The 18081-nt window shown below is 40.4% G+C and overlaps 1 protein-coding gene across 2 annotated transcripts in view; it reads left to right on the top strand.

Moving 5' to 3' along the window:
• The window catches only part of TBL1X (transducin beta like 1 X-linked), a 110003-nt gene that overhangs the window by 43096 nt on the left and 48826 nt on the right, over window positions 1-18081 (top strand). The window contains exon 2 of one of the 2 annotated variants that reach the window (XM_039358394.1): window positions 14713-14858. The exons of the other annotated variant lie outside the window; for it this stretch is intronic. Within the exon in view, the coding sequence (XP_039214328.1) occupies window positions 14713-14858 (146 nt within the window). The remainder of the gene's footprint in view (window positions 1-14712; window positions 14859-18081) is intronic. 2 annotated transcript variants of the gene reach the window in all.

Genomic DNA, 18081 nt, shown 5'->3' with positions numbered 1-18081 from the left:
AAACTTTTGCAGAAAATAGAGAAATTTGGAGAAGTGGCCAGTTTGAAAATAAATAGGGAAACGACCAAGGTACTTACGAAAAACCTAACAGACAAACAGAAAAATCAACTTGTAAAAAAGACAAGCCTTCAAATAGCCAAAAAAATCAAATATTTGGGTATCCACTTAAGAGCTAAATATACAGCATTAAAAGAAGATAATTATGAAAGACTAATGAAACAAATAAAAATAGATATGGAAAAATGAAAAAACCTTTAACTGTCATTGTTAGGAAGAATAGCAACTGTGAAGATGAACATCTTACCGAAGCTACCTTTCCTATTTCAAACAGCCCCCATCAAATTGGTAAGAAATTCTTTGATGATTTAAATGCAACAATACTGAGATTTATATGGCAAGGGAAGAAAGCACGAATTAAAACCAAATTGTTACAAGAAACTAAAGACAGAGGGGGTTTTGGACTGCCGGATTGGAGACTTTATTATCAAGCAGCCATTTTGCTTTGGCTCAAAGAATGGATTACATTGAGAAATAAACAACTTCTTTATTTAGAGGGACATGATTTGCAACTGGGTTGGCACGCATTTTTGTGGTATGGGAAAAATAAAGTACATAAATATTTTCAAAATCATGCCACAAGAAATGTACTGCTTCCAGAATGGGAGAGAATTAAACAAAAAAAGCCACCTGAGAGGCTTTCAACAATGGAAGCGTTTGCTTATCCAAATTTAATTAACTATGATAAACTTGTTACTTATAAAGATATTTTAGACAAGGACGGAAAATTAAAGACAGACAGGTTCTTCAACAACAAGGTATTGATTTAACATGGTGGTCCTATCTGCAAATTCAAATGATACGAAAAAGATGTAAAATCAACAGGATTTTATAAAGAACAGACATTACTCGATAAAACACTTTTGAAAACAGACGATAACTTGATTAAGAAGCTCTACAAATTCCTGCTAAGATGGAAGATGGAAGAAGAATAAGTAAAAGAGACAATGATAGTGTGGGTAATTTTTTTTGGATATGCTATAGATTTAGAAGATTGGCAAAAGCTTTGGGACAGAAATATTAAACTTACTAAAGCAGCTTCATATAAAGAAAATTTGTATAAAATGTTTTATAGATGGCATATGACACCCTTTAGATTAGCGAAAATGTTTAAAAATGTATCGAACATTTGTTGGAAATGTAAACAAAAACCAGGCACCTACTATCATATCTGGTAGACATGCCCTAATGCAAAGAAATTCTGGTTTAAGATCCATACATGGCTGGAAAAGATGACTAAAATACAGATAGAATTTAAACCAGAATTGTTTTTCCTAGGAATATTAGGATCTAACTATGGAAAAGAGAATGAATATTTAAAATTATATGTATTGACAACTGCAAGAATAATATTTGGCCAATTTTGGAAAAATGAAAATTTACCACCAGATCAGATTATAATTATGAAAATTTTAGAATGTGCAGAAAGGGACAGACTAACTTTAGAGATTAAAGAGAAAGAAGATTCAGTTTACTTTAAAACATGGGAAAAATTCTACCAATGGTTAGCAGCTCGATAGAATGAGAATGGATTGTGAAACTTAATAGGATGAGAGATATTTATTGACTAGACTTTACTTTCATGATTATTGTTATTATTAGCTATTATGATTACTTAGTATTATATTAATTATTGCTACTTAAGATGAATGATACTTACTGATTAACTTTTCTTTTTTATGATTATTGTCGTTCTTGGTGACTATAATTGTTTAGTATTATATTAACTAAAGTTATTTAATATTGTAAAGCTAACAAGATGAATGATATTTATTGACTAAGCTTTATTTTTATGACTATTGTTATTATTAGTGATTATAATTATGCAGTATTATAGTAGCTATTTATTTAGTAGGATAAACGACACTTATTGACTAACTTTTATTTTTTATGATTACGATTATTTTTTGTGATTATAACTTTTTAATATTATTTTAATTACTGTTATTTAACATTTGTACCCAGATGACAGTCTGCTTGCTAAAGCGATGAATTACTGTTGGGGGTAACCCCACTATTGTATCTTTCCTTACCTTATCTCAACCTCATACCCCAACCCCATCCAACACCCTTACCGATCTTATCCCTTCCCCACCCTTATAAAATATAATAAAATATTTTTTTAAAAAATAATAATCTTCAGTCTATACATATCTTAATTGATTTGACATTCCATCTTTAATTTAGACAATAACCTAGTAAGTTTTTCTTAACTTTAATTTCCCATTGATATTTAAATTTAACATTTAATCTTTATCATTTCCAAATTTTAAATGACCCCAATTTCTAAGTCTCCTATCTCATATTTGGGGCTAATTTTTTTCTTTTCTTCCTTCTACTTTATTCCTTTCCAAAAAGAAAAAAACAAAGAAAAAAAATTAAAATAAACCATCAGCATTTGTACCACAAATTAATTAATTATTAGTATTTATACTTCTAAGTTTTACTTAATCTTTGTCTCAACTCATAACAATATCTTAAATTCAAATCTTAGTTATTTTTAAACATTCAAACTTTTAACCAATCAGTGACCTGATAGTTAATTTTCTCTTAATATTTTAATTTAACGTTTAATTTTTTTTCAAAATTTTTAATTAAGTACAATTCCTTTATCAGAATCCCTCATACAATGTAATATTTAAAATACACACCTTATATATAAATTCTACCATGTCTTAAGAAACTAATAAAACAATATAATATTCTTATTTCAATATTTATATTTCTAAATTTTAAATAATCAAAATTTTCTTTATCTCAAATCATTACAATATCTTTTCAGAATACATATTCTATCCATTTGGATATATTCTATTTTAGATCTCATGTATAAATCAAAACCCCAATTCTTTTCAGTCTTTTTATATATATATATAAATTTTTAGAATTTTACAATAAAAACCCCTTCCCCAATTCCTCCCAACCCACCCCAAAACCCTCCCCCATTCTTCCTAGAGCTGAATACAGGGTTAACTAGAACTTAAAAGAAAAAAACTTTTAAACCCAAAAAAACCTTAAACAAATAGAATTACATTCAGTAAACTAATTATTAAATACTTTAACTCCATTGTATATAAAAAACAGAAAGAGAAAAAAGAAGAAATAATAATAATAATAATAATAAAAAATACAAAAAAATCTTAAACTTTAAATATAAATTATTCTTTTCAGTCTTATTCTAGCTTTTTTTCTTTGCCAAGTCATCTTTCGTATCTTTGCTTTTAAATCATCAAAAAGATCTCCTTATATTGTTTTGACTATTGTTTGATGTTGATAAAAGCGTCTAGTTCAGTGGTTCTCAACCTGTGGGTCGGGACCCCATTTGGGGTCGAACGACCATTTCACGGGGGTTGCCAAACAATGCAGTCCATCATTTTTCCCCCTTTTCCTTAGCTGTGCTACTCCCTTTTATTCTATTGGCTTTTGAAAGCCAATAGAATAGACTCTCTTGAATAGAGTCTAATTCTATTGGCTTTCAAAAGCCAATAGGAATTGTCCAGGCTGTCTCTGCCCTGCTGAGCCCGCCAAAAGTCCCATTCTGCAAACGGTGCTGCACCAGTTGAGTAGTCCTCGACTTACGACCGGTTAAGTAGTCCTCAACTTACGACCGGTCGGGGGTCGCAGCATTAAAAAGGTTGAGAACCACTGGTCTAGTTGATGTTTTCTTAAGAGGACTAGCTGATTTAGCAGGTCGTCTCTTTGTTTTTCCAATTTGATGCAGTTGTCCCAAAGTATTTATCTTCTCTTTCATCTGTTTTTCTTTTTATCTTCAAATTCCTTCTGTTTTATAAGAAAAGTCCTTTCCTTGTTCTCTATTATCAGTTTCTTTTTTGTGTTTTCCATTGTCTGTTTTGTTGAGTATCTAAGTCTTCTGTCATAGCATTTGGTTGTTTCACTTTCTCTATAGAATTCTGTATAGATGATTCTTTGGTTGAAGTCATAGTTTGAGTTTGCATATCCAGACTTATATGGAGAGTTTGGATAATCGTTTTAACATACAAAGAATTTGTTCCTGTTCTTCTTCTGTAGGAGAAATCCATTCCTGTTATTCTTCCATTGTAGTATATTAAACTAAAAAAAAACTTAGTCAGAAAGTCCATCAAGTAAGGAACTGAGCTGAGTTTCTTGCAGCTGGTGTTTCAAGGTTGCTTTATATCTTATCTATTTTCAAAGCTGCCAACAAGTCTCTCTTAAAGAGTAGCAGGTTACACTCTCAAATTTAGCCACCAGATGTCATCTCAGAGTTAGTTGGATCTTTTCAGGGTTTTTTTCCCCCTCTATTTTAAGGGGGGAACCCCAATCTTCAATAATAGTTAGAGTAAAAATCAGAGAAAAAAAATAGAGAGTAGAAAGTTACAAGTCTTATAATCCACCAATTTTAGGAAATAGAATCCCAATTAGAATCCCAGTATTTTTCCAATGTTTTAAACTCCCAAGTAGTTGATTGCCGCTGTTTCTGGAAGGAGGGTTAAAATCCCCCTTCCCTCACCACTTTAGCAGCTTATGCAGGTAATTAAGTATTTAGGATGTAAGAGAGACAGATCTCACCCAGTCTCTTCCATGCTGCTTTAAAATTGCCAGATGATAAATGCGACTTTGGCTGTTAGCAGCCTAGGGACAAGCCATATTTCTATGGCTGGTCCTTTCGTCCGCCGGTTTGGAGGGATTGCCAGCTCTAATGGAAGAGTTGCTGCTCCTGCGGTCCAGCGAAAGCCCCTCCTTGCTGGTTGCCTCTTCGGGGCAATTTTCGGCCCTTTTCAGGGGCCCCAGCAATGCAAAATTGAACGGGGGAGAGACAGAAAATCTCCCAGCCGTCCATGGCAACCACGTGACAAACTGGAAGCCTGAAAGTCAATAAAGGTTTACATTCATAGTTCAAGCAGGCCAGTTATGCTGCCCAGAAATTCTCTTTATAGCTGAGTTGTTCACAGACGGTATCTATCAAGGTCGAAAGAGTTTTATCTGAAATCTGGGTTCAAGTCAAGTCTCTTTTAGACAATAACAAGTTGTAATACCAAACTTAGCCACAAGATGTCACCAATGCAATTTAAGGTTTTTTAAGTCCCAAAATTTTATAATCCTTTTTCCAGTTTTATTTCTTTTTTGTAGATAAGAACAAAAGTCTCCAGTAAAAATAAGAAAACTTTTGGTCCCCAAGTTTCAGAAACATAAATCCAATTAAGTTAAAATTGTTCTTTTAGTGCTTTAACTCCCCTGAGTAGTCAGTCGCTGCTATTAGAGGGTGGGATAGAAATTCCCTTCCCTCTCTCCTCACAGGGGGAAAAGATACGTTGGGCAGCTTTTACAGGAAAAGAAAATACTTAGGATCTTAAGTGCTTTAGAAGAGCTTGGTGGTAAATTTGATTTTGGCTGTCTATTGCTATGGCTGGTCTTTCCTCCGCCAGTTTGGAGGGCTACCCTGGATCGAGCAGAAGGGCTGCCCCTTTCCTGCGATCAAGCAGGAGTCCCCTCCTTGCTCATTGCCCCTACAGGGCGACTTTCAACCCTTTCCAGGGTCCCCCAGTAGAACAAACCCAAACGCAGAAGACGCAACTTGCCTTCCAGTAGCCACAATGGCAAACCAGAAGTCCCCTTGCAGGATTTTCTATGGCACCACTTCCAATGTCGTGTTGGTTCGTAATAATGCAATAAATATATTTATCATTGGGTTGCATTTCTTTGATAACTGTTATATAAGGTTTTTTGGTAACAGCATTTCTTTCTTTCTCTGATGTAGCATTTATGTAGTATCTTCAGCATTGAAATCATATGAGAAAAAAAATCACCAATTCTTAGACTTGCCTGTTACCCTTATTTGCTTCTGTATTATTAGCAATACTGCATTGCCATTTCAGAAAAATCATTATATATTTTATTATACTTTCTGTATTTAATTAGGATAGGGGTGCCTAAGTTTCATTATGTAGAGGGCTGTTCTAGAGGTTTTGTGCCTGTCCTTGGAAAAGAGTTTCCCTTGGAGATAGATCTGTATGGCTTTCATGCTGCTGGAATTTTAGAAAGGTTAAAACTTGCCTGTTTTCCCAGGCCTTGAGCTGAGCTTGGAGAGATGCTCTTGGGTGTGGGATGGGATAGGACAGAACAGAATAGAACAGAACAGTTTGAAGGGACCTTGTAGGTCATCTAGTCCAACCCCCTGCCCAAGCAGTCCCTACACCATTTTTGACAGGTGGCAGTCCAATCTCTTCTTGAAAGCCTCCAGTGATGAAGCATCAACAACATCTGAAGGCGGTCTGTTCCATTGGTTGATTGTTCTGTAAGGAAATTTCTTCTTATTTCCAGGTTGAATCTCTCCTTGATCAGTTTACATCCTTTGTTCCTTGTCTGGCCTTCAGTTGCTTTGAAAAATAGGTTAACCCCCTCCTCTCTGTGACAGCCCCTCAAATATTGGAACGGTAAGGACCCACCCCACTTTGCATCTTAAGAAGACAGAACTCTTGGAATAATTCTTCCAACAGGAATCCTTTATTAAGAGAAAATGGTTGCAGGCATGCTAGACAGGACTTGGGGTCCAAGCTCTCCCATTCAAGGTTTTAAGGGGTTCCCCAGTAGTCCCACCCAATCAACCCCCCTTCCAGTGATAGTTTCAAGTATCACAATTCCACTCCCTTTCTTCTTTCTTCCGTCTGGATGGAGACTTCAGATAACTACATGAAAGGCAATTACTCTCCTTTGGTATGCTAACACTTCGAGGTTACAATAAACACACATTCAGCATTCAGCTCTTTGAAGTGTACTGAAGGAAGTGAGGGCCATAAAGCCCCTTTGTTCTCCCCCTTCTCTCCCTCTTATGGCAGAATCCAGAGAAGGCAGAATTGGGAGTTTCTATATTTGATAATTTAAAGATGAAATATAATTGGATTCTGACATCCGGCCCCTCTTAACAATAAGAGAGATCCACCTGAAAGAAAACACAAGTATAAAATTTAGTCAGGCTTGTTAGGATACTCTGTGTGAAACTTCTTCAATAGCTTCGGGGCTCTGACATGACGTTTATGGACCCACTCATTTTGTGAGGGAGGGAGGTGTTTCCAGGCAACTAGGTACTGAGTTGCTCCATGATATCTCCTAGAGTCAAGGACTTCCTTTATTTCGAAGTGTTGTTCACCCTCCACCATGATTGGAGGTGGTGGGGGGGGGATTTTTGGCCGTAGAGGTGACTGATGCTCTCTTTTCAGCAAGCTGCAATGAAAAATTGGGTGTATTTGCCTGAGATTTTTGGGTAATTCTAATTCTACTGTTACTGGATTTATGATTCTTTTAATTGGAAAAGGTCCTATGTATTTTGGTCCAAGTTTTTTACAGGGCTGTAGGGACTTTAGGTATTTTGTAGATAAGTACACCATCTCTCCTATAATGAATGGTGTAGGCTCAACCCTTTTTTTATCGGCTTGTGTTTTGTAAGCCTGCCTAGCTTCATCTAGTGCTTTTCTGACTATTGGCCAGGTGTTTTGTAATTTTTCCATCCATTCTTTCAGCGAGGGGATCGTTGGTTCGTTTGGGGTTAATTCTGGCATGGGGTTGAAGCTTTGACCGGTGGCTATTTGAAAAGGAGTGTAACCTGTGCTGGAGTGGACTGCATTATTGTAGGCAACTTCTGCAAAGGGGAGTAAGTCCGCCCACTCGGTCTGCTGGAAACTAAGAAAACATCTTAAATATTGCTTAAGTACTGAGTTCATTTTTTCAGCCCCCCCATTTCCTTGAGGGTGGTGGCTAGATGTCAGTCCCTGAGTGGTTCCTAAGAGGGATAAAAATTCCTTCCAAAATGCAGACGTAAATTGCACCCCCCTGTCAGAGATGATGCGTTGGGGTGCCCCATGCAATCTGTAAATGTGTTGGATGAAAAGTTTTGCTAAGGCTTTTGCAGTGGGAATCTTTTGGCAAGGGATAAAGTGCACCTGTTTGGAAAACAAGTCTGTGACCGTCCAGACCACAGTATTCCCATTGCTTTCTGGCAATTCCACTATAAAATCCATGGCTATTTCTCTCCAGGGGGCTGAGGGACTTGCCACTGTTTGCAATAGTCCTGGCACTTTCCCTTGCAACCTCTTTGCCGTGGCACATTTTGGACAACTGGCTATATAACTTTCAATGTCCTTTTTCATGGATGGCCACCAAAATTGCCGTTTAATTAAATGTAAAGTTTTTACAAATCCAAAATGCCCTGCTGATTTTGTGTCATGGCAAAGGTGCATGAAAGTTACTCTTTGAGTTGTTGGTATATATAACTTTTCCCCTATCCAAGGCAACCCGTCTTTCATTGTGCACACATTTTTGTTTTTCTGGAACCATTCATCTGTTTCCAAACTTTTTCTGAATTCAATTCCAGTTTGGCTGTCCAGTTGTGGTTTTAATTTGGCTTGGGTTCTTGTGGTTACTGGTGCTGCCAGTTGTGACTCTGCCATTATTGGTCTAGAGTCTGTGGTTCGTGCGCTGTTATATTGGGGCATGCGAGATAGTGCATCTGCCAGGAAGTTCTTTCTTCCTGGTAAATGTTTGAGCTTAAATTGGAATTGGTGAAAATGCTGGGACCAGCGGGCTTGTTTGGGATTGAGTTTCCTGGAAGTTTTCAGGGCTTCTAAATTTTTGTGATCAGTCCACACCTGGAAGGGGATTTTGTTGCCTTCCAGGAACTGTCGCCACGTGAGTAATGCCCAACGTATCCCATAAGCCTCCTTCTCCCATACGGGCCAGCGCTGTTCTGTTTCCGTGAGTTTCTTGGATGTATATGCACAGGGTTGCAATACTGCATCATCATTTTCTTGTAATAGCACAGCCCCCACTGCCACATCACTTGCATCTGCCTGTATTATGAAGGGTTTGTCCATGTCTGGGTGCCTTAGTACTGGTTCGGCAGAAAAAAGTCTCTTTAGTCTCTCAAACGCTGCTTGGCACTCCATTGTCCATGTTAGTGGCTGGCTAGGTTTTACTGAGGATGTTCCCTTCGTTTTTAGTAAGTTAGTGAGGGGCAAGGCTATCTGTGCAAATGAGGGGATGAATTGGCGGTAAAAATTTGCAAAGCCCAGGAAACTTTGTAGTTGCTTTCTTGTGCGGGGTGGTGCCCATTCTAATACTGCTTTGACCTTCTCTGGGTCCATTTCAATGCCCTGTGGGGATATGCGATAGCCTAGGTAGTCTATCCTTTCCTGGTGGAATTCGCATTTTGAGAGTTTGGCATATAGGTGAGTGGCTCGCAGCTTCTTTAAAACCGCTCTGACAAGTTTGACGTGTTCTTCTTTTGTTTCGGTAAAGATAAGAATGTCGTCCAAGTAAACAAGGACCCCCTTAAACAGGTGCTCCCTTAGAACGTCATTGATTAATTGCATAAAGACTGCAGGGCCCCCTTGTAATCCAAATGGCAAGACTTTGAATTGATAGCACCCCATGGGGCAGTTAAATGCAGTCTTCCATTCGTCCCCTTCCTTGATTCTCACGCGATAGTAAGCTTCCCTTAAGTCTAGTTTAGAAAAAATTTTCCCTTTCGATAGGTGTGACAGCATGTCTTTCATGAGGGGCAGCGGGTATAGGTTGCTTTCACTGATTGTGTTCAGGGCCCTATAATCCACGCATAAACGTAAAGAGCCATCCTTCTTCTCTCTAAAAAGGACCGGGGCAGCCACTTTAGGCTTAGCTGGTTCAATGAAACCTCTCTCCAGGTTTTTTTTTATAAATCTTTCCATTTCCTCCTTCTCCTTTGGGCTCATGGAGTATAATCTGGGCTTCGGGAGTTTTGCCCCAGGCTTGAATTCAATGGTACAGTCTGTGGGTCGGTGGGGGGGAAGCTCATTCGCCCTCTCCTCACTGAAGACTTCAGCAAGGTCCCTATATTCCTCTGGTATTTCTGTTAATCTTTTTTCCTCTCCTATGGATGCTTTTTCTATTCTTGATTCTGGTAGCCTCCCTTGGGGTTTTAAGTCCATAGGGTCCCCCTTCGGGAATTTGATTTCTGTCGTCCTCCAATTTACCCAGGGGTTCCATTTTTTCAACCATTCCATCCCTAGAATCATTGGGCATTCCATACCTGGGGTCACCACAAACGTTAAGTCCTCTTCATGGTTGCCCAGGGAGAGGTGTATTGGCAGAGTGGCTAGGGTAGCTGGCACCCCCCCTGCTATGGATCCATCTAGCTGGCCAAATGAGATTGGTTGTTCCAGTCTCCTGGATGGGATGCCCAGATTCCCCACTAGTGTTGGGCTAATGAGGCAGCGGGTGCAGCCAGAGTCTATTAAGGCTTTCACCTTCACAGCTTCGGGCATGGGGGGGATTAATATAGTCACTGTTTTGAAGATGGGTGTGATGCGTCCACTTACCAGGGGTTCGCCCTCCGAGCTGTCATCTGAGGCATCCACCGGCCCTGTGGTGTAGGCTGGAGTTCTTTCCCCTTGGTGAGCAGAGGTGGGGGTTTCTGCAATTTCCATCATTCTCATGGCTGTTTCTTTTGGCTTAGCTGAATACTTTCCGGTTTTGTTGATTGGGGATCTGTCTGGGTTGTGCTGGGGGGCCTTTGAGCGGCATTCTACAGCTCGATGCCCTTCTCTTCCGCACTTGAAACACCCCATTTGCTTCTTGGCTGTATCCGATGATTTCACCGGTTGGTGTGTCAGCTCAGGCGGGGGGCGGCTCCATTGTTTTCCTCGGCGGTGCCTCTTCAATATGTCGATCTCTGCTTCCTCTGCCAAGACGTACCATTCCTCAAGTCGATGTGGGTCCCCTCGGGGCAGGCAAGCATCATATAGATCATAGTTTAGTCCGTCTTTGAAATGGCCAAGGAGGATGTCTTCTGGCCAATTCAGTTTGCTGGCAATGGCCCGGAATTCTTGTGTATACTCAGCCACTGGGCGTTTGCCCTGCCTCATCGTTGTTATTCTTTCACGGGCTTTGCGATCAGCCAGGGGGTCTTCAAATCGTCTTCTCAAAGAGGACATGAAACGGTTGAAGTTACTGAGTTCTGGGGCATTGGAGTCATGCAAGTTCACTACCCAATCCGCAGCTGGTCCATCCAGGGCAGATTGCACGATCCGGATGCGGGCTTTGTCGCTGGGAATATCCTGCCCATATTCCTCCATGTAGCTGAGGACTTGGGTTAGGAAAAACCCCAAGCGTGTTGGCTCCCCTTTGAATTTCACTTCCAACGGTGGACGTCTTGGAATGGATCGGTGTCTCTGTTGTGGGTGGTAGTGCCTTCCGTCCAGATTGCCATCTGTGGTCCGGTAGGGGGTGGGAGCTCCTGGATCAGTAGATGTCCCTGGGGTTGCAGGTTCCATGTCCCCCTCGGTGTCTCTCCCTTTGCGGCTCCAGGAACTGGGGCGGCCGTAGGGTTCAGTATTCTCCTCTCCTAGGGAGCTGAGAGTTCTCTTCATCAGGTCAATAGCTTTCTCTAGGATCCAGTCTGAGTACGGTGCCCAGCTTCCTCCCTCTTCACTTGCGTGCAGGGATTTCTCCATCTCCTGCTTCCATTCTGGTTGCTTGGTCCCCCGTCTCAGGGTCACCTTTCTTGATTCCTTTCCCCACTCACTTTTCTTTCCAACGCCCATCGACCAGCGAGGCTTGTGGTCCTGTGTCTCCACCACTTCTTCTCCTGAGGAAACTGGCCTCTCGGATCCCAACATATGGCAAGGTTCCAGCTGGGTCAGCGGCTCTCTTTCCAGGGAGTTTTCCCCCTCTCTTGCTCCATTGTCTGACATGGTAAATTTTTGCAAAATCCCCCGGCAAGGGTCTCCCTTCCAGGTGGATTAATTTTGCAAGTCCTGTCTAATGTAAGGACCCACCCCACTTTGCATCTTAAGAAGACAGAACTCTTGGAATAATTCTTCCAACAGGAATCCTTTATTAAGAGAAAATGGTTGCAGGCATGCTAGACAGGACTTGGGGTCCAAGCTCTCCCATTCAAGGTTTTAAGGGGTTCCCCAGTAGTCCCACCCAATCAACCCCCCTTCCAGTGATAGTTTCAAGTATCACAATTCCACTCCCTTTCTTCTTTCTTCCGTCTGGATGGAGACTTCAGATAACTACATGAAAGGCAATTACTCTCCTTTGGTATGCTAACACTTCGAGGTTACAATAAACACACATTCAGCATTTAGCTCTTTGAAGTGTAAAGAAGGAAGTGAGGGCCATAAAGCCCCTTTGTTCTCCCCCTTCTCTCCCTCTTATGGCAGAATCCAGAGAAGGCAGAATTGGGAGTTTCTATATTTGATAATTTAAAGATGAAATATAATTGGATTCTGACAGGAACACTGCAATCCTGTGTCCTCTGGTCCTTCTTTTCACTAGCCATGCCAAGTTCCTGTAGTCATTCTTCATATGTTTTAGACTCCAGTCCCCTAATCATCTTTGTTGCTCTTCTCTGCACTTTTTCTAGAGTCTCAACATCTTTTTTATAAAGCAAAGATCAACATTGGTTGCAGTATTCTAGGTGTGGTCTTACTAAGGCTTTATAGAGTGATATTAGTATTTCATGTGATCTTGATTGAATCCCTCTGTTAATGCAACTTAGGATTGCATTGGCTTTTTTGGCTGCCGCTGCACACTGTTGACTTATATTTAATTGTCTACTAAGACTCCAAGATCCCTCTTGCTGCTATTAAGCCTGGTTTCACCCAATCTATATGTGTACTTCTGGTTTTTCTTGCCTAAGTGTAAGACTTTACATTTCTCTACTAGAATTTCATTTAGTTGTCTAGATAGGGCCCAGTGTTCAAGTCTGTCAAGATCCCTATGGATCTTGAGCTATCATCTAGGGCAGGGGTCTGCAACCTTAAACACTCAAAGAGCCACTTGGACCCGTTTCCCAGAGAAAAAAAAACACTGGGAGCCACAAAACATGCACACGTGCATGAGTGGCGGAGCTTGATTGAAGAGTTTAATTAAAAAGAAATAGAGGCTACTGTGCATGAGTTCTCTCTCTTGCTTTCCTCTCCTTCTCTCTCTTTCTCTCTCCTCTCCCCCATTTCTTTCTCTCCCTTTTCTCTCTCTCCCTTTTTCTCTCCCTCTTCTCTCTCTCCTCTACTCTCCCCTTTTTTCTCTCCTCTCCCTTTCTTTCTCTCCCTTTCTCTCTTTCCTCTCCCTTTTTCTCCCTTTTTCTCTCTCCTCTCCCCCTTCTTTCCTTTTCTCTTTCCCTTTTTCTCTCCCTCTTTCCTCTCACCCTTCTCTCTCTCTCTCTCTCCTCCCTTTCTTTCTCTCCCTCTTTTTCTCTTTCCTCTCCCCCCTTTCTTTCCTCTCCCTTTCTCTCTCTCTCTTCTCCCTCCCTCTCTCTCTGTCTCCCTCTCTCCAATCTTCTGCTCACCTGGCAAGCTGGCTTCAAGCTGTTCTCCAACAGGCTGGCTCTCTCCTGCCCTTCCTGCTTCCTGCAGAGATGCAGCCAAGGCAGGAGCCCCGCCCAATAAACTTCTTAGCTCACAGTGAGGCCACTCTCTTTTTTTTTACACAAAGAGAGAGAGAGAAGAGAGAAGAGAAGCGCAAGTGCCTCTCTCTGTCTCTGTCTCTATACAAATGGCAGAGGAGGCTGGGAGCTGCAGAAGGTTCAAAGAGCCACATGCGGCTCCTGAGCTGCAGGTTGCCGACCTGTGATCTAGGACAGTGGTGGTGAATCTATGGCACGTGTGCCAGAGGCGGCACTCAGAGCCCTCTGTGGGCATGTGTGCCATCACCTCAGTCCTGCCTCCTCCCGTGGCCCCCTCATCAGCAGCCCCCCAGAGGAGAGTCGCACCCGAGCACAGCCCACACAGAGCAGTGCAGCCAAGGACATGGCAGCCAGGCAGCGGGGACAAGACTCCGATCTCCCACCCCATCACGCACAGTTGATGCTGCGGGGCACAGGCGGAGAGTGTAGCTGCCATGGAGCTGCTGGGCCACCTGGGCGATTGGCAGGCTGTGGAGGCAGTGGGTGGCCCTGCGGGTAGGCGGAGCGGGGTGGGGGGGCAGCATAGGGGCACAAAGTGGGGGTGAGGGCGGTTTTTGGGCACTCGGTCTCTAAAAGGTTCATCATCACTGATCTAGGGTATTGGCTATTATACTAGCTCCATTAATCTTCCATCATAAAATCTAGCCCCCAGGCCCCTTATCATCTTTGTCACTTTTCTCTGCACAATTTCTAGGGTCTCCGCATCTTTTTTGTATTGTGATGACCAGAACTGGATGCAGTATTCCAAGTGTGGCCTCATTAGTGCAGTATAAAGTGGCACTATTACTTCATGTGATCTTGATTATGGTCACTGTTGACAAAGTATCTAATATCTTATGAATATAAGATACTTCACAGAAAAAGATCTCTTTAGACTTGGTAATGATATGGGATCAATAAACAACTCATTGCGTATCAGATTGTTCTGTGACATGTAAGCTCTTTCAGAATTGGTTGAACAACATTCATTTTATTTTGCCTTTGATACTAGAAACACTGAACTCATTTCTATCTAATGTGCCACTTAAGCTTTATGCTTTAATCATCAAATATAGAGAGAGTAGAAATCATCATCAAGGTGACAGATGTGTGGAAATATATGCCCCATTAAAGTATATTATTTCTGAAGTTTCATTTTTGTTCTGGTCTGGCACAGGATTCAGCTGTGTTGTATTTAGTATATGTGCCACATTTCAGAGAGCTTAGATTTCATATCATGCCTTCCTTTTTCTCAGGTTTCTCCCATTCCGCATTTACATTTGGAATAGAGAGTCATATTAGCCAATCCAACATAAATGGAACATTAGTGCCACCTGCTGCCCTTATCTCTATACTTCAGAAAGGCTTACAATATGTGGAAGCAGAGATAAGCATCAATGAGGCAAGTATCATCTCTTCCTTAGGTAGAAAATGTTTAATAATTAGAGCTTGATCAAACTAAGGCAAACTAGTTTGCTTGAGTAGATGCTAATTTTGAAGGATAGAAGAACAAAAACCAGACCTAACTTATTTGTTAATGTTGATTTTAATTAAAATGGATGTGCTTGTTTTTCTTTAACTGGTGAAAGCCGTTGGGTCTCTTTTTCATTCTGCTCTTTTGAAAATGATATTTTTTATATTTGATTGTATATTAATTTTAATTTCAAATATGACTTGGAAGTATCAATAAAGTGTAACAAACATGATTTTAATGTTTGTTGAGTGGTTGCATACATTGCAGTTTTGACCTGAATATCATACTGAATGAGATGCTTTTCAATTGCTTTGGAGACATTCTAAGTTGATTTGTAAATTCCCGGGACTTTTAAACAATCTGAAACATTATTGCAAATGTTGTTTCATATATAAACAAAGCTGAAAAGAGACTGAGTGGAGTATTCAGCTCTCTGATAACAGAGGTGAATGGCCAGTGAGTTTTACACCGCCTAAAACCCACTTATCATAGCACCTTAATTGCATCACTCTTTTATTAGAATTTGTTGCTTCTCGGGAATGGAAGTTGGAGTGGGGGGACAATTGACAATTGACTACAGTTGACTAATGGGGATTTTATCAGTGCCGATGGTGTTCAAGTGGTGCTCTAGACATTTTGGGACTGCACTCAAGGAACCTACTGCTATTGGCACTATCTTTGCATTTTTTTGCCATAGCCATTCTACTTCTTTTTACAGGTCTTTATATTTTATGGTTTTCTTCAGTTCTTTCTCTTCTGTTCTGCTATTTCCATATATTGCAACATCCACCATCAAGATTTTTTTTAATTTCATATCAACAACGGTTAAGTCCGGGTGTTGTTTGGCAGGTGTTTGTTCGAATTCTAAAACCCCAGAGAATTATCTTATTTATTTATTTATAGATTCATTCATTCATACATACATACCTATATACAAAAATGTGAATTCTTATTATCACCTTCATAGATGAAATTCTATTCAGTCTGTAAATGAATATTATAGATTTATGCCTCCCTAAACTCTTCTTTTAGATAACTAAGTTTGTAATGCACACATTCTATATTTAGCATGAAATCTTAATACCAAATATATATTTAGATTGCAAACAAATATTTGCATGTAATAATATTACTCACAATGAATTTCTGATATTGTTTGACGTCAGGTGTTAATTGTGCTACACAGAAATCATTATTAAGAAGTGTTCTTGCTAAGGCTCATTTATTTGAGACCATTATTTTGTAGTGCACTTAGAAGATAATTCATTTTCTGTACATGTTGTCTGTTTGGTTGGTTTTACTTGCACTATGTTACATATTGTCAATAGAAAAATTATTTTAAAAGCAGTTTATACATAATAAACTATCTCATTGTTTTAGGTATGGAATAATGCATATGCTGCTTGCTTTGCTAATCATAATCAAAAGTGATAAGATAATTAAAAATAATAATGTTGTCAGGTCAAAGTCAGAACTAGGGTAGAACTTCAAAAAAATTCAGTCTTTGTTCGATAAATTCTGATTGTTCTTAAGTTTCCAGTCCTTGAAAAGGGTGACTTAAGATTATGTTGGTGTTCTTAATTTTATTAATTCATATATATATGCTGTCCCATACACACATAACTGTGGTTTAGTGGGTTTATTAATATTCCCCCACAACTCCCTTCACCAAAACCCCAGAACTGTCCCAATTAAGTCCAGCCACAAGCAGACCAATGCTAATCTACAGAGCAATTGCCAGTGAATCCTTAATGCACTTGAAAATTTCCCAATCAAAAGGAACCCAGGAACCCACCAGGCAAACTTAAACCCACAATACAAGAGGGTTCACAAGGCATGATCCAAATCAAGGTACGGTGTCAATCCAAAGCAAGGAAAGAATCATAATGACCAGAAAACACACAGCTAGGAAATGAACACATTGTTCCCAGCATCGCTTCCATCTCTCTGCTGTGCTAAATAGCCAGTTTCTGGTGCAGCCCATCAAGAAGGGTGAGGTTTTTTCCTTGTGAGTAATCTGGCTGACCTTACCTGCTCCTACCTTTTCTCTGCCCTATGTGTTCTTGGATCAGGTGCAGAAAGCAGTTCTTCCTTATCACTGACTGGCTGCAGCTGCATGCTTTTTCCACCTGAAGTTTCAGGGCTATCCAGCTTCAGCTGTGCTTGAGCCAAATCCCTTTCAAGTGGCTACTCGGAGCCATTAACCAGCTCCCCTCCAGACATGCCTGGAACTGGTTCATCTTCCTTTGAGCTGATATCTGGGGAAGCATCTGAAGGAGTCATCACAATATATATATTTATATATATGGCCAAGTCAAAGCTTGAAATCACGGTCTCTTGCTTTCTAGCCTGATGCCTTAGCCATTAGACCAAATTAGCTAAAATTATCATATACAAGGTGTAAGGACCCACCCCACTTTGCATCTTAAGAAGACAGAACTCTTGGAATAATTCTTCCAACAGGAATCCTTTAAGAGAAAATGGTTGCAGGCGTTCTAGACAGGACTTGGGGTCCAAGCTCTCCCATTCGAGGTTTTAAGGGGTTCCCCAGTCCAGTGACAGTTTCAGGCATCACAATCCCACCCCTTTTTCCTTTCTACTGGCTGGATGGAGACTTCAGAGAAAACTACATGAAAGGTAAATAGCCTTTGTTATGATAAGGCCTTTTGGTTCTATCCACATTCAATCCCTTTGAAGTTGTACCGAAGGAAGGTGATGGCCATAAAGCCCCTTTGTTCACCCCCTTCTCTTTCTTTATGACAGAATCCAGAGAGGGCAGAAATGGGGTTTTCTATAATTGATAACTGGAGATGAAGTATAATTGGATTCTGATATCCGGCCCCCTTAAAAATAAGAGAGATCCACCTGAAAGAAAACAAAACAGGTATAAAAGTTAGTCAGGCTTATTAGGATACTCTGTGTAAAACTTCTTCAATAGCTTCAGGGCTCTGACATGACGTTTATGGACCCACTCGTTTTGTGAGGGAGGGAGGTGTTTCCAGGCAACTAGGTACTGAGTTGCTCCATGATATCTCCTAGAGTCAAGGATTTCCTTTATTTCGAAGTGTTGTTCACCCTCCACCATGATTGGAGGTGGTGGGGGGGTATTTTTGGCCGTAGAGGTGACTGATGCTCTCTTTTCAGAAAGCTG

Source organism: Crotalus tigris, unplaced genomic scaffold (assembly GCF_016545835.1).
Source record: "Crotalus tigris isolate CLP2741 ecotype Arizona unplaced genomic scaffold, ASM1654583v1 scf7180000019016.1132606, whole genome shotgun sequence".
Taxonomy (NCBI): Eukaryota; Metazoa; Chordata; class Lepidosauria; order Squamata; family Viperidae; genus Crotalus; species Crotalus tigris.
This window is presented reverse-complemented; position numbering and strand designations above follow the sequence as displayed.